Source organism: Rhagoletis zephyria, unplaced genomic scaffold (assembly GCF_001687245.7).
Source record: "Rhagoletis zephyria isolate East Lansing unplaced genomic scaffold, Rhagoletis_zephyria_1.1 Rzeph_scaffold_09091, whole genome shotgun sequence".
NCBI classification, from domain to species: Eukaryota; Metazoa; Arthropoda; class Insecta; order Diptera; family Tephritidae; genus Rhagoletis; species Rhagoletis zephyria.
Window position 1 is genome coordinate 8230 of NW_016166170.1, and position 15307 is coordinate 23536.

Genomic DNA, 15307 nt, shown 5'->3' on the forward strand with positions numbered 1-15307 from the left:
TGGATACGGTAGCACGAACCGTCACAATCTACTTAATTGTCAGTATGAACAAAGTAACTGTGAAATAAAAAAGTAACATTCTTAACTGCATCGTACAGTTCCATAAAAAATCTTTTGGGTGGGGTTTAGTAGCGCTCACAACTATTTCGGGCTATTCCATCCAAAGAGGTGGCCCGATCCAAAAAAAATTCGACACACTTGTAGTCAAGGGACTACGCATTATTTTAACACTCACTTTTGTAAAGTTTGGTTACTAATTTATTTATTCATCTTTTCAAAAAACCTAAAAATATAATTTGACGAATAATTATAAAATTATGAAATTGGAGGAATAACCTTGCACGATGAGGGCATAGTTCATTTCCATTAAAATTCTATAAATTACCAAATTGGAGGAATAACCTGGCGTCATGAGGAGCTAGGTCCCACTCATTTAAATTTTTAATCTGAATAATACATTCTGACATAACTAACATAATAACTAACATAAAGAATTGAAAGGAATAAGACGTATGATACATATATAAGCAGAAACTTTTGCACGTGGTTCTGGCCCTCAGCGGTATTACCATTGTGTATCAGTGGAGCGACGTTTGGACACATCATTGGAATAAAACAAACAGAGACATACATATATTAAAAGCAGAGGAATAACCTGGCGGTGGTGAAAACCAGCCAAACTGCGCAAAACCCCCAAAAAAAAAAAATAGTTTCATGAGAAAATTCGCGACTGATTTGCTAAAACACACACATGTCGACGTACACTAAAGTCAACCCCTTTGTTTTTCTATCATTAAATTTTAACTTACATCCTCTGCTGTTATGAAGAAATTCCATGGAGTCATTGTAGCTATTCCCAACAAGTAAAATACAGCGTATGTGAAGTTGAAGCGATCTGGTGGTGCATTGGATACTTGGCTATACATTTGTACTATTGCAGAGGCCTCTTTGTTTTCCATTGGTGGCAGTATAACAGGCATACAATTAATGTCATCTTCATCGCTATAGTCGGAGCTCAGGTTAAAGCTATCATTTACGGAATCACCGTCGTCAATAGCATTTCCCCGGTATAGAATCTGGTCATTTTCGATCAGCGCTCGTCGATCATTAGCCTTGCCTTTACGGCTGAATGGCATGGTGTTAGCGTATTAAGTTTGGAATTAATTTCATTCACTTCACCCTTCCTTTAGAAGGATACAATTTTAATGGATGGATTTCCTTCGTTGATCGGTTTTCGGCAAGCAGCAAGAACTCCAGGTACATTCAGAAGTTCCTTATTTCAATAGTTGTGTTTGTTTACTCATTTCCAGTCAAATCCAGTAAGTTTCTACGAATGTTCATGATTTGGAGTTTTTGTACACAAATTGAGCGAACGAAAAATGGCAGTTGAAGTTGCAAGTTTTTACTGGATAAGTTTTTACTTGTAAGAATTTTCCAGTACGAAAAACAGCTGTTTGCATGTGCTGGATGAAATATAACTAATAAGGAAACTGTTTGTGGGTTTTTATTGTTGAATTTCACAAAATGAACTTATTTAAATATAAAATATACTTTTTATTAAGAATTTGCGGGGAAACTTCGCCAGAGTGCACCACGCGGGAAATGTTTAGTAGCGCTCACATCGTTTTTGGGGTGGGGGCGGAGGGGACGGGGCGGAGGAGAGATGGCGGCCCCCAATCCCCCCACTAGAAAGTGGACGGTCCCCGCTTTCTAAAAAGGCGAACCTCCCCCTGGGCTCCTACCACAGGCCCCTAGGGAACCGTTTGAAACAGGGGGAAAAACGGAATATTCTTAGGCAAACTGAGCAGTTTGATGTGGAATATGACCCAACTAACAGAAACCGTGGGATTTTTTAATAAAAGAAATTATGGCAAATTAGATATCGGGCGATTTTGAATAAATAAAAAAGTTGATTGAAAATAGAAAAAACAAGTTTTTATAAAAAAAGAATGTTCTTTTTAACAAATGTATTTTCATTATTTATCGAAGTATTCAGCCTCATTGCGTAAGTCGTAAATTAGGCTGAATTGTACGACTCGACAACATTAGCATTGTTGTTGTTGTTGTTTTAGCGGCTACAACAACCCCGCCCAGATCGGTTAGCATTGTCTACTGTCGTGCTGAAATAAGTAAACGACGAAAATTGTCGAAAACTATGCAGTGCCGCCAAGTTCTTCCGTTTTAATACACTAGTCGAGTGGAAATTTTAGGCAATGACGCTAAATTTTCGTTACGATTCGACTCTCGAAAAACGACTTGCATTCGGCACGACTCTCGCAATGAGGCTGATTGATTTTTAAGGAGAAAAAGCAGCGCAGGCGAAAATTTGTAATAAAAAATCGCGCGATTTTTTATTAAAAATTTTCATTATTTATCGAAGTATAGATTTTTGTGGAAAAATCAAATTATCGATGTACGTTTTCTACAATTGTGTACTTTGAACTACAATAACACCAGTAAATATTATTTCCCCCCGAAAAAAAAATTATACCATTATGATCAGGAGTAAGACCCCTATCGATCCTAATATTATTATTTTTAATAAGAGCAATGTACGTATTGTACACTTATACTCCCTAATTATACGCACTTATTTGTGGTGTATTTTTTTTAACGTATGGTAGCACACATTTTGTTACTGTCCGTAATTGTTATTTCTGCTTGTTTGTGAAATGTGCAAACGTTTGTGAAGACATTTATAAACGCGTTTTACTTAATTAATTAATTAATTAAAATGGAAATCTCAGCCCGGGGTTTTAATGCAACTATTTTGCCGTGTGTACATGTGTAAGTGTGTACATAAATATAGTGTTTATTGTGTGAAATAGCGCCGGGAGGTTAGTTCAATTTACAAACTTTAACAACAAATAACTTAAAAACTATAAAGGGCCATTCACATACAACTTTCCTCGTTTTGCTTGACAGTTCAAACTTTGACAACAAAGAGTGAAACGCAGAAGGTAGGTATGCTACAATAAACGCCTTGACAGCTATTGCGTTCTCCTTTTCCTCCATATTTGTATCTGTAAAATAGATAACATGCATTAATAATAGCAATAATAATTCCTATTTACCCTATTTTTGTCATTAAATTCAAATGCAAGCGCACGAGAAAAGATAAATGTAGACAGCTGATTGCCAAAGGGGACAAAAGTTGAGAGTTGCCCAAGATTTTGTTTCGTTTTGCTTTGCTTTGCTTTAAACGTTTTTTATGTGAACATACTCATGCATATGCCTACATCGATCTTATATGTCAAAGCAAAGAACTATCAAGCAAAGCGATGAAAGTTGTATCGTTCCCACGACAGTCGGGTCTACGTAACCGGAACGACCCAGATTTATATCTGGCCAAGGACTGTCACTCCAGCAACACTCCCCAAAATCTCTTTGGGGAATTTGTATGCTGTTACAACAACATGAAAGTTGTATGTGAATCAGCCTTAAACTCCGGCGGTTAAAAGTATATATATTTCCAATCAGGAGAACTCCCTCTACCGTTCCATAGCTACCTTAATGCGGAGCTCCAAGGATGCCAAACTAAATTGCAGCCCCCTCCCCCCATAAAGTAATTTTGTTCAAAGCGTGGTGCACTCTCGCGAAGTCAACCCGAATTTGCTGCCAATAAACAACCAATGTTCGTGAAACTAGCAAATTATTACTGGATTTGCGTTCGCGTACCTTTTTGGCAATTTTTTATATGAGAGCCAATTTTTAGAAATAAAGTTACTGGAGAGTTGTTGGCAAGTTACTGGATAATTTGTAAACAAACACAACTAACGACTTTCTATATATTTAATAATCACTGTATCATAGAAATGCAAAAACAACATCGATGCTTCGGAAACATCGATGTTTACTAGTACTTCTAAACCATCGATGGAACCATCGATGTTATCGATGGGGATAAATGCTTTAGTCACTATCGATAAACAAAAACTTTTGTTAAATTTCGTTGTTTACGGGCAATTACCCCGACAAGAATTCACTAAATCACCTGTTTTCCCTTTTTAAACACTATTAAAATATATAATTTGGGTACTGTTTAGTAAGTGGCCCACCTATTTCGGGGTATTGCGTCCAAAGGGGTGACCCGATCCAAAAAAAAATTGCACACACATGTAGCCAAGGGTCTACCCATTATTTTAACATCCACTATTGTAATTTTGGGTCACTAATTTATTTACAAATTGGGTTTGAAATATGCCCTTTTTTGTAAAATTCGCAAATTAGCGTAAATTTATCACTCCTATTCTCCTTAAAGCAGCTAAATCAGCAATATATTTTTATATTCTCCTTCACTTTACACTTTACTCGATGAGCTATAACTTTCTTTATAACTTTAATATTAACCAATTGATCACAATTTATTAAATAAAAACACCTTCTAAATCATGCGTCTGACTTTTGTTGCATATGCAAATTAAATGGCGTAGTTCAGCTGTCAAACTCCAAAATATGCAAAAGAATGAGAGACAAAAGAAAATAGGATATAACCCTGTAAGCATTAAAAATATACAAAGGTGTTCTCTGTAAAATGTATTCAGCTCCTTTTCTTCGCAAAACAGAAAGGAGAATTCTACTGCCTGAGCGTTATAATCCCTAAGTGCGGCCGAAGGCCGCCTACGTAGAAAGGTGTTCTCTGCAAAAGGTGTTCAGCCCCCCTTCTTTGGCAACACAGAAAGGAGAATTCTACTGCCTGAGGTTTATAATCCCTAAGTGCGGCCGAAGGCCGCCTACGCACAAAGGTGTTCTCTGCAAAAGGTGTTCAGCCCCCCTTCTTTGGCTACACAGAAAGGAGAATTCTACTGCCTGAGGGTTATAATCCCTAAGTGCGGCCGAAGGCCGCCTACGCACAAAGGTGTTCTCTGCGAAAGGTGTTTAGCCCTCCTTTTTTCGCCTGATAACCACCTTGGGATAACTTCTTTTATTTAAAAACCCCACAGATTCTGTTAGTTGGGTTATATACCACTTCAAACTGCTCAGTTTGCCTCGGAAAATGCCGTTTTTAACCCATTTTCAAACGGTTCCCTAGGGGTCTGTGGGAGGTCCCCAAGGGGGGGTGGGGCTTTTCGTAAAGTGGCGACTGGCCCCTTTCGAATGAGGGGGGTTTGGGGGGCCACGCCCCTCCCCCTCCGCCCCCCATTCCAAAAACGATGGGCCAATAACTAAACATTTCCCAATAATTTAACTTAATTACTAAACAAACACATGGTTTTATCAACCTAAGATAGATTATTTTGTTACTAAAAAGAAGTTGACAATCTTTGCGAACTGAAACGCGAGATTACAAAATAGCTATAGTGCTGTCACTGTATTAGTATTTTGTAATAATTCACTTTTCCTTACAAGGTGTGTGCAGTGTTCAATGCTTTTCGGTATCTTCTTTCGATATATATATATATATAAATAAATATTTTATATATATTAAAAATCGCGCCATTTTTTATTAAAAATTTTCGTCTGCGGCGCTTTTCCCATAAAAATCAATACTTCGATAAATAACTGTAAACTATAAAAGTAGCGCTGCCATGGTATAGCGAAATTTGTTATTATATTTTGGTTAGAATATTTTATTTAGGTGTAAGTAAAAAAAGAAGAAGTGTATAGTGTAAACTGAGTATAATAGCGCAAATGAAATGTGAAATAAAGTGGCAATACCAGCGATTTGAAGTTATAATAATTTTGGCAAGCGCAAAGTTTGTTTACTCTGTTTTATTAACGAAATATTTAAAATAAAAGTAAATCAATGATTTTGTTTGCATAAAACAATAACCGGAGACGTTTTAATAGTGTTTTAAAAGTAGAAACTGGTGATTTAGTACATTTTTGACGTGGTAATTGCTCATAGAAAACATCGAAATTTAACAAAAGTTTTTTATTTATAACTTTTAATAGATTGTTAATAGGGAAACCGAAACGCGTCGTNGTTTGGTACCCCCCCCCCCACTTTTCCGGACCTTTTTTAGGGGGTGTTACCCTATACTAGAGAATTACCTCCTTGTTTATTCACGTTAACCCGCGAAAAGCAAATTGATGCCGCGAAAATATTTTATAAGTTTAAGAAAAATTCATGAATACATTGTTTTGTTTTGAACTTTCTTACTTAAACTTTGTTTTATTTTAAATTGCCTAATACTTACTCATAGCCTATTCCCATCAAAAGCTTAACTGCGGTTAAGAGGTCAGTGGGTCGATTCTAGTTCTGCGTTATTGCGAAGTGATAAAAGTAACACTTTTACACCGCATTTATATCGATGTTAATTTAATACTTTTCACTTCACGAAAACGTAGAACGGGAATTGACCCTCAGGTAAGTTGCAGAATTTTCACATGGGGTGATCGACAGCGCTTATTTCTTATTTTTTGCTTTTTTTACTTTTGTTTGCTTGTACTTGACATGAGCATTTACCCCCTTCAAGTTGTAATCTCCCTTTTTCAAAAGGCATAAACTGCAGTTTAAAAATAAATGATAAGTTGTATTTTTTTAGCTTTTAAACACGTTCAATATAATATGTGTAATGCCCTGTATGCGGCTCTCAAGAAAACGGGGAACAAAAATTTGCCATTATTTCGTGTGTGTGTCCAAGGAATTTTGACATTTTTGATAATTCATAGCCTGTTGCCTCACTCTTTCCTCAAGAAATAATGGAACGAGCATATATTTATGTTGCAAACCTGGGTTGCCTTGTGCTCTTTTTTCACAAAAAAATTTAGAAAACCGTAGTAGAAAGCGTAGCAAATTCCTTAAGAACTGCGTACTGCCTTAAGGAAATTTGACTCATGAAAATTTCTTAGCCATTTCTTGTAAATAAAATAATATTTGTGTAGCCAACTCGATGGCTTTGCACAAGGCGAATTTATATAAGGTGGTGTTGTTCCATCAGCTGTGAGTAGCGTTTGTTTGTCAAAATTTTGAATTTCGTTCGTGAATGAGTGAAAACGTGAGAGTGTTTGCATTTTCTGTCGCCCTTTTTCATTCGGGGAAGAATAGCTGAAATTTGACAATGGCCCGCTAAAAGCAAAAACAAAATACAAGTAATTGTTGTATTTGTTCAATCGATACCACCTTATATGTATTCGCCTTGGCTTTGCAGTACTAATCACAGTATATACAGTAATACACATTTTTGAGTACTCCTCGGGGGTAAAATCTGATCAGGGTTGATAATGAGAAGGACCATGAATTTTGTTGATTCAGAGTTGTATACAAAATTATTCTGGTATGACAGGGAGCAAAAACCGTACTATGGCAGACTGGCACAAGTCATGACTGTGTAATAGTGCCCGAAACTATTGCAAAAGAGTAAAAACATTGCAAATTTTTGTCTATTATTATAGATATACTAGTATCATTATCATAGTTCAGTGTATAATTTGTTATATTACACCGCACATGATAATGAACTGTTAAATGTTGAAAACGCTTGTAACTTGTAGATCACTCAAACTTGGGTGTGCTTAATGGACTGTCTGGGCGGATGTGCTGGCAGTCATTGGGATCTGTATAGCTATACAAACCTTGTTTTTTTTTTAAATAAAGACTTAAATATATTCGGAAATTTAGAATTTGGCTTGATAAATTCACAAAATTTACGGTTTTCATAAATAATTTAATCTTACAATGGACTTTTTTTTATTTTAAACTTACATTTAAGAAAACTCCATTCAATTTTATAATTACGATTTGAGTTTTCCAGTTTATAAAACACAAGCGTTATTTATGTACTTAACTATTGATATTATTCTTCATTACGCATGAATATCAGCATACATTAAAGATGAATATTATACTTAACCTACATTTTGTTCATAAATAACACATAATTGTGTATATTTTATCCTCGAAATGTACTTTTTGTAATCGTGAGGCGAAATTCCCCACAGTAAGTGTTGCCGTGCGCGAAAATCGAACACGCTGCACACAACCCAAAAGTTCTCCTCGGGGACCAAATGGTGAAAAACTGCGAAAAGGTGTATTACTGTATATACTGTGGTACTAATGTTTATTATTCGATGCATCAAACAGTGTTGCCAAATATCTCCTTTTCCTACCAAAACTGGTAGGTTTCTTTCCACTTGGTAGGTTGGTAGGCTTGATTGGATTTTGGTAGGTTTCGCGACAATGAGTAATAGTTATTTGCGAAAAATAGAAAATATGTACGTACATATGTCCAAATATTTTAGCAACCTTTTTTACACAAATATTTCACCGGTGCGTTCGTATAATGGCGGCCGCAGACATGTAAATATACTTGATTCCTAAGTACAAACGTAAACCTTATTATTGCCAATATGCAATACGGACATCCATATATCGTGACCTAAGGATGAAAAGGTGCCAAGTCCATTTTTAAAATTTTTTCAGGAGAGACGAAAAATCGATGTAGTTTCGTATTACCTGTCATTCTGCATCAAAAATTAAACTTTGAAAAAAAATGGACTTGGCACCTTTAGAAAGCGATATAATTTATGGCTTACTTGGACAAAGATTCCAGAAAAGTCTGCCAATGGGCTCGCACTCAACCATATTTCAGGCCGAAGTCTTCTCAATCGAAGTCTGTGTTCGCGAATGTCATCGTAGAAGGCAAATGAGGCCAGAATAAATATTTTGTCGGACACCTAGGTAGCGTTAAGGGCCTTAGAGTCTTTTAAAACTGCATCAAGGCTTGTAAAGTCTTGAACCACCTGTGAGCCCACAATAGCGTCCCCTTGAAGGGTTTGAAGGCAACGAAAGGGCTGACTTTCTCGCAAAGCGTGAAGCCCAAATGCGTTTGCATGGTCCCTAGCCTTTCTGTGGTTAATCTAAAGGAGACACTGCAGACCCACTTTGGAGCTAGCTGGGAATAATCTCAAATTGCTACCTACTGGCGGAAGTCAAAGGGAATAAGACAATCAAATATATGCATAACTCTTTCCAGCAGGAACTCCAAAAGACACCTTGAACTTAGAACTCTTGCTGGCAACCTGACAGCACACTGCAAGTTAACGTACGGTTTTAATTTAATGGGTCTTTCTGTAGAGACGGGCTGTAGGGTTTGTGGGCTGGTGAAAGAAACCCCAGAGTATATTCTATATGCCTGTCCACGAAGCATGAATCGTAGATTGATACATCTTGGAGAACGATTGCCTTCTCCATCTAAAATTTGGAACATGGCCTCATCCAAAGTGCTGAGCTTTTTAAATAGCCTAAGGTTGGAGTGATTACAATTTTGATTTAGCACAATATATCTTCTTAGGTCGCAGAGCGGGTATCTTCGACGTAATAATAATAATATCGTCACTAGACACGAATAAAGAGCTCGGAAAAACTCTTTGGGGAATACTGTTGCACTCTAAAATATAGTTGACCGCGGACATAAGTTTATGGGTCTTTCTTCGCTGTCTAAGGGCCGTTTGCACCATGTCTAGTTAATTCTAACTCCCAGTTAAACATCTTTATCGACGTTATCGACACCCATCATATAACATGTGATCGATAAAGCAGTTAACGTGCTTAACTGAAGGATGTACCTCCAGTTAGCGTTAACTAGACATGGTGCAAACGGCCCTTAGAGGATATCGCGGCTTTATTTACCGTCACCTATGTTAAGAGTCTTTCTTCGCCGAAATTTTTTTATGCCTCTTTTTCCGCTATCAACTTTTGAGCTCGCGTCTTTATTCGTATCTAGTGACGATATGTATGTACGTGTAAAGAGACATATGTACATATGGATAAGTCTGTACAGTAAAATTAATCGTTATACGCAGTTAATTTGCTTTTATTAATCTAGTTGTGTTTTAGTTTTATTAGTTTATGTTAACTATGTTTTTAAAAAATTTGATATTGAAAACAAATTTTAAAACTCAAAAAAATGTTTGGTAGGTTTTGATTGGTTATGGTAGGAAATTTTTGTAGGAAAAAAAATTTGTCTGTGGCAACGCTGGTATCAAACATAACCGATGTTTTGGACTTTCCGATATGCGTCGATATATCGATGTTTTTTTTTCGATGCATCGACTTTTGTGTGCAATGTACACTGCACAAACTAAAATTATTTTGAAATGCAGACAAACTTTTGTTTGGCAAATTAAATGCTGGATATTTAGGCTATCTGCCCACTGGTCGTTCAATCATGGTTGCGTTATCGTCCCGTCGTCCTGTACACTTGTCGTTATCGGCAAGTTATCGGTAAATAGTGGAAGATGCACGTATTGTTTGTTTTACATTTTAGTTGCGTTTCAGGTACTCACGATATTCACGATTTGCAGGTTTTTTTTTGCAGTAAAGCGTTCCAGGCGCCAAAAAACCTGTAAGTAAAACCATTTTTGTGAGAGTAACTTGCTCTCTCTCTCAGTCAGAAGTTGTAGTTCATAGAAAGTGTCAAACTAAAGGCAGGGTTGCATTTGTAAACAAAAACAGAACCCTAAGCACCACGGAGGCAATCAAATAAATACGTCAAGCATTGCATATGTGAGTGGTTGGCTCGTGTCTTGCCCGCAAACGTTCAAATAAACTCGTCAATTCAACAAACAACTTCTTTTTCTTGTCCACGCACTTGCTCACCACGACGATCAGAAGGCAAGTGCGCTTGTTTTTTGTCAAGAATAACGCCATACGGTTGATAAAGCCATTTGATCGTCTTCACGGCGCTTTACATTTGAAAAAAAAATGGAATGGTTTTTCGCGTTCCAGGTGACTTTTATTGTTTCGCTCTCGCTCCTCTCTTTCAAGAGCGTAATTTTGTTATTTGACAGTTTTATAAATTTTTGTCTGCCGCTGTGGTGTAGTGGTAAGCAGTGCGCGCTTTCACTCATCGGCACCTGGGTTCAAGCCCTCGTCAAAGCAACATCGCAAAAAAATATAGAAAAATGGCTTTTTCTTAACAGCGGTCGTCCCTCGTCAGGCAATGGCAAACCTCCGAGTGTATTTCTGCCATGANTCAAACATAACCGATGTTTTGGACTTTCCGATATGCGTCGATATATCGATGTTTTTTTTTCGATGCATCGACTTTTGTGTGCAATGTACACTGCACAAACTAAAATTATTTTGAAATGCAGACAAACTTTTGTTTGGCAAATTAAATGCTGGATATTTAGGCTATCTGCCCACTGGTCGTTCAATCATGGTTGCGTTATCGTCCCGTCGTCCTGTACACTTGTCGTTATCGGCAAGTTATCGGTAAATAGTGGAAGATGCACGTATTGTTTGTTTTACATTTTAGTTGCGTTTCAGGTACTCACGATATTCACGATTTGCAGGTTTTTTTTTGCAGTAAAGCGTTCCAGGCGCCAAAAAACCTGTAAGTAAAACCATTTTTGTGAGAGTAACTTGCTCTCTCTCTCAGTCAGAAGTTGTAGTTCATAGAAAGTGTCAAACTAAAGGCAGGGTTGCATTTGTAAACAAAAACAGAACCCTAAGCACCACGGAGGCAATCAAATAAATACGTCAAGCATTGCATATGTGAGTGGTTGGCTCGTGTCTTGCCCGCAAACGTTCAAATAAACTCGTCAATTCAACAAACAACTTCTTTTTCTTGTCCACGCACTTGCTCACCACGACGATCAGAAGGCAAGTGCGCTTGTTTTTTGTCAAGAATAACGCCATACGGTTGATAAAGCCATTTGATCGTCTTCACGGCGCTTTACATTTGAAAAAAAAATGGAATGGTTTTTCGCGTTCCAGGTGACTTTTATTGTTTCGCTCTCGCTCCTCTCTTTCAAGAGCGTAATTTTGTTATTTGACAGTTTTATAAATTTTTGTCTGCCGCTGTGGTGTAGTGGTAAGCAGTGCGCGCTTTCACTCATCGGCACCTGGGTTCAAGCCCTCGTCAAAGCAACATCGCAAAAAAATATAGAAAAATGGCTTTTTCTTAACAGCGGTCGTCCCTCGTCAGGCAATGGCAAACCTCCGAGTGTATTTCTGCCATGAAAAATAGCTTCTCATAAAAATACAATCGCCGTTCGGAGTCGGCGTAAAACTGTAGGTCCCTCCGCTTTGTGTGACAACATCAGGGCGCACGCCACAAGTGGGAGGAGAAGCTCGGCCAAACACTAACATATGTGTAAGCGCCAATCTGGTATTATTATTATTATAGGTTTTTACACGAAGTAATCTGGAACGCAACTTTTATTGGGAAAATGAGTGAAAAAGTTACTAATGGCATTAGAATCACATAAAACCGAGTATTTCTTGCATAAAATGTATGGAAGTTATTAAAAAAAAGGATAACTGCAATAAAATTAAATTAAGGTGCGAGTTTTAACAATCAAACATGACGAAATTAAAAAAAAGTCTCTATGTGCGTGCACAAAACACATATCAGTAGAAGAAAAGAGGAAAGAGGGTCATTCCCACGACAGCCGGTTCTCCGTACCGGAATGACTCGGGTTTCACCCGGCCAAGGGCTGATGTTTCGTCGATCTAACCCCGTTTAGGTCGGCGAAGTATCTTAGAAGTCGTTCGTCCATAGGGCTACATTCAGTACGTATTCTTCTGCTCAGGGCTGGCATAGTCAAACCCAGGGCCAGAAACCTACACCTGCTGTGTATGCCAGAGACGACTACACCACTACTCACCTCAGTCAATGCTTGCGAGGGGTGGAGTCACCTAAGAGTCTGCTCAGGATTACGGACACATCGGCAGTGGACCCCTGCTGCTCAAATAGAGCAGCCTCCACGGCTAACCCCAGTCCACCTGAGCAGCTCCACACAAACACCACAGCACAACAACATACCAACACAATAGACCAAACCACGACAGACCACAGAACATACACAACCGCACCACCACCCACACGCCGCCACCAAGAACCCTTGGTTCCTCCTACAATCTGCACGGTATGTCAGACCAGGATATTCCGTAATGTGACATCAGTCAAGTGCAACACCTGCCTTGGCTGGTGCCACTTTAGGGCAGGNCGTAATTTTGTTATTTGACAGTTTTATAAATTTTTGTCTGCCGCTGTGGTGTAGTGGTAAGCAGTGCGCGCTTTCACTCATCGGCACCTGGGTTCAAGCCCTCGTCAAAGCAACATCGCAAAAAAATATAGAAAAATGGCTTTTTCTTAACAGCGGTCGTCCCTCGTCAGGCAATGGCAAACCTCCGAGTGTATTTCTGCCATGAAAAATAGCTTCTCATAAAAATACAATCGCCGTTCGGAGTCGGCGTAAAACTGTAGGTCCCTCCGCTTTCTGTGACAGCATCAGGGCGCACGCCACAAGTGGGAGGAGAAGCTCGGCCAAACACTAACATATGTGTAAGCGCCAATCTGGTATTATTATTATTATAGGTTTTTACACGAAGTAATCTGGAACGCAACTTTTATTGGGAAAATGAGTGAAAAAGTTACTAATGGCATTAGAATCACATAAAACCGAGTATTTCTTGCATAAAATGTATGGAAGTTATTAAAAAAAAGGATAACTGCAATAAAATTAAATTAAGGTGCGAGTTTTAACAATCAAACATGACGAAATTAAAAAAAAGTCTCTATGTGCGTGCACAAAACACATATCAGTAGAAGAAAAGAGGAAAGAGGGTCATTCCCACGACAGCCGGTTCTCCGTACCGGAATGACTCGGGTTTCACCCGGCCAAGGGCTGATGTTTCGTCGATCTAACCCCGTTTAGGTCGGCGAAGTATCTTAGAAGTCGTTCGTCCATAGGGCTACATTCAGTACGTATTCTTCTGCTCAGGGCTGGCATAGTCAAACCCAGGGCCAGAAACCTACACCTGCTGTGTATGCCAGAGACGACTACACCACTACTCACCTCAGTCAATGCTTGCGAGGGGTGGAGTCACCTAAGAGTCTGCTCAGGATTACGGACACATCGGCAGTGGACCCCTGCTGCTCAAATAGAGCAGCCTCCACGGCTAACCCCAGTCCACCTGNTACTCACCTCAGTCAATGCTTGCGAGGGGTGGAGTCACCTAAGAGTCTGCTCAGGATTACGGACACATCGGCAGTGGACCCCTGCTGCTCAAATAGAGCAGCCTCCACGGCTAACCCCAGTCCACCTGAGCAGCTCCACACAAACACCACAGCACAACAACATACCAACACAATAGACCAAACCACGACAGACCACAGAACATACACAACCGCACCACCACCCACACGCCGCCACCAAGAACCCTTGGTTCCTCCTACAATCTGCACGGTATGTCAGACCAGGATATTCCGTAATGTGACATCAGTCAAGTGCAACACCTGCCTTGGCTGGTGCCACTTTAGGGCAGGTTCAGGTCTGCGCACCACACGAGATTGGACGAGGAACTTCGGGGGCCCGTGTTGCGCTGCACGGTCGCAAACCCTAGCTGCGACGCCACCCACCACCCCCACAGGGCGGCAACCACCACAGCAGCGCACACAGCCAATGGCGTCAAGGCGACACACATCTCTCACACCACGCACTACCACACGTCTCCCGAACCACATGCAGCCGCTTCAATTTAACTGTAACGGGCTTCATAGCAAGATCGAGGAGATAACCTTCCATTGGTAGCTGCGGTCCAAGAGACGAAGTTGCACAGCAATTCAACATTGTTGAATAGTGCCGGGTACAACGTGCACCGTCGAGATCGCGAGCGAGATAATGGTGGTGGCTTAGCGTTCATCACGCACCACACCGTGCAGTATCGTCTTATCGAAGCAGACATCGACCGCAGGGATACCACCCTAGAATGTCAGGGCATCGCTATCCGGTCAGGCGATGTCGAGCTCGAAATATTTAACATATACATACCCCCTGTCACCTGCTGCCCGGCAGGATATCACCCTGATATAGGTGCGCTCCTCAGAGGTGAAAACCGTATGGTAGTAGGTGACTTTAATGCGCACCACGATCTTTGGCACTCAAGCCTGTCAAACGATCGTAGGGGAACAGACTTGGCTGAGCAGATAGACGATTCGACATGCTGCACAATGAACGACGACGCACCCACCAGGATTATGGGAAGCAGCTGTAGCTCGCCAGACATAACAATAGTCAGCGCTGGTCTGATAAACAGCATATCATGGCGACCTATGCTGACTTTGACATCAGACCATCTGCGCATAGTCATCTCGATCGATAAACCAACCGACTTTGCTTCCGAGGAACACCGGACCTATATCAACTTTTCTCAAGCTGATTGGAAAGGCTTCGCGGAGTTTACTGAAAACACATTCGCTGCGCTCTCCACACCAACCGACGTCCACCTTGGTGAACGTAAGTTCCGCAGGGCTGTCAGCGCTGCTGCAGCTGGCTTCGTAAAGGCAGAATGCATAACGGACCCACGCCCAAATTTCCCTGCCGAAGCGGCTGTTCTAGCCGATGAGCGTGA

General features: G+C 39.9%; 1 protein-coding gene across 6 annotated transcripts; it reads right to left on the reverse strand.

Moving 5' to 3' along the window:
• Positions 1 to 288: 288 nt before the first annotated feature.
• LOC108375541 (uncharacterized) lies at positions 289 to 3884 on the reverse strand. 6 transcript variants are annotated; one of them, XM_017631683.1, is made up of 2 exons: positions 3679 to 3723; positions 289 to 1273 (listed from the first exon to the last, which is right to left on the reverse strand). In XM_017631683.1, exon 2 carries the CDS (start codon positions 1134 to 1136, stop codon positions 801 to 803), a length of 336 nt encoding a protein of 111 aa, XP_017487172.1. In that variant the 5' UTR covers positions 1137 to 1273; positions 3679 to 3723; the 3' UTR covers positions 289 to 800. The 6 variants fall into 6 exon arrangements, 3 of the variants coding, with proteins under 3 accessions (XP_017487172.1, XP_017487171.1, XP_017487173.1); XM_017631682.1 differs by lacking the exon at positions 3679 to 3723 and adding an exon at positions 1422 to 1439 and having other exon boundaries at positions 289 to 1327; XM_017631684.1 differs by lacking the exon at positions 3679 to 3723 and adding an exon at positions 1422 to 1437.
• Between the last annotated feature and the right edge of the window lie 11423 nt (positions 3885 to 15307).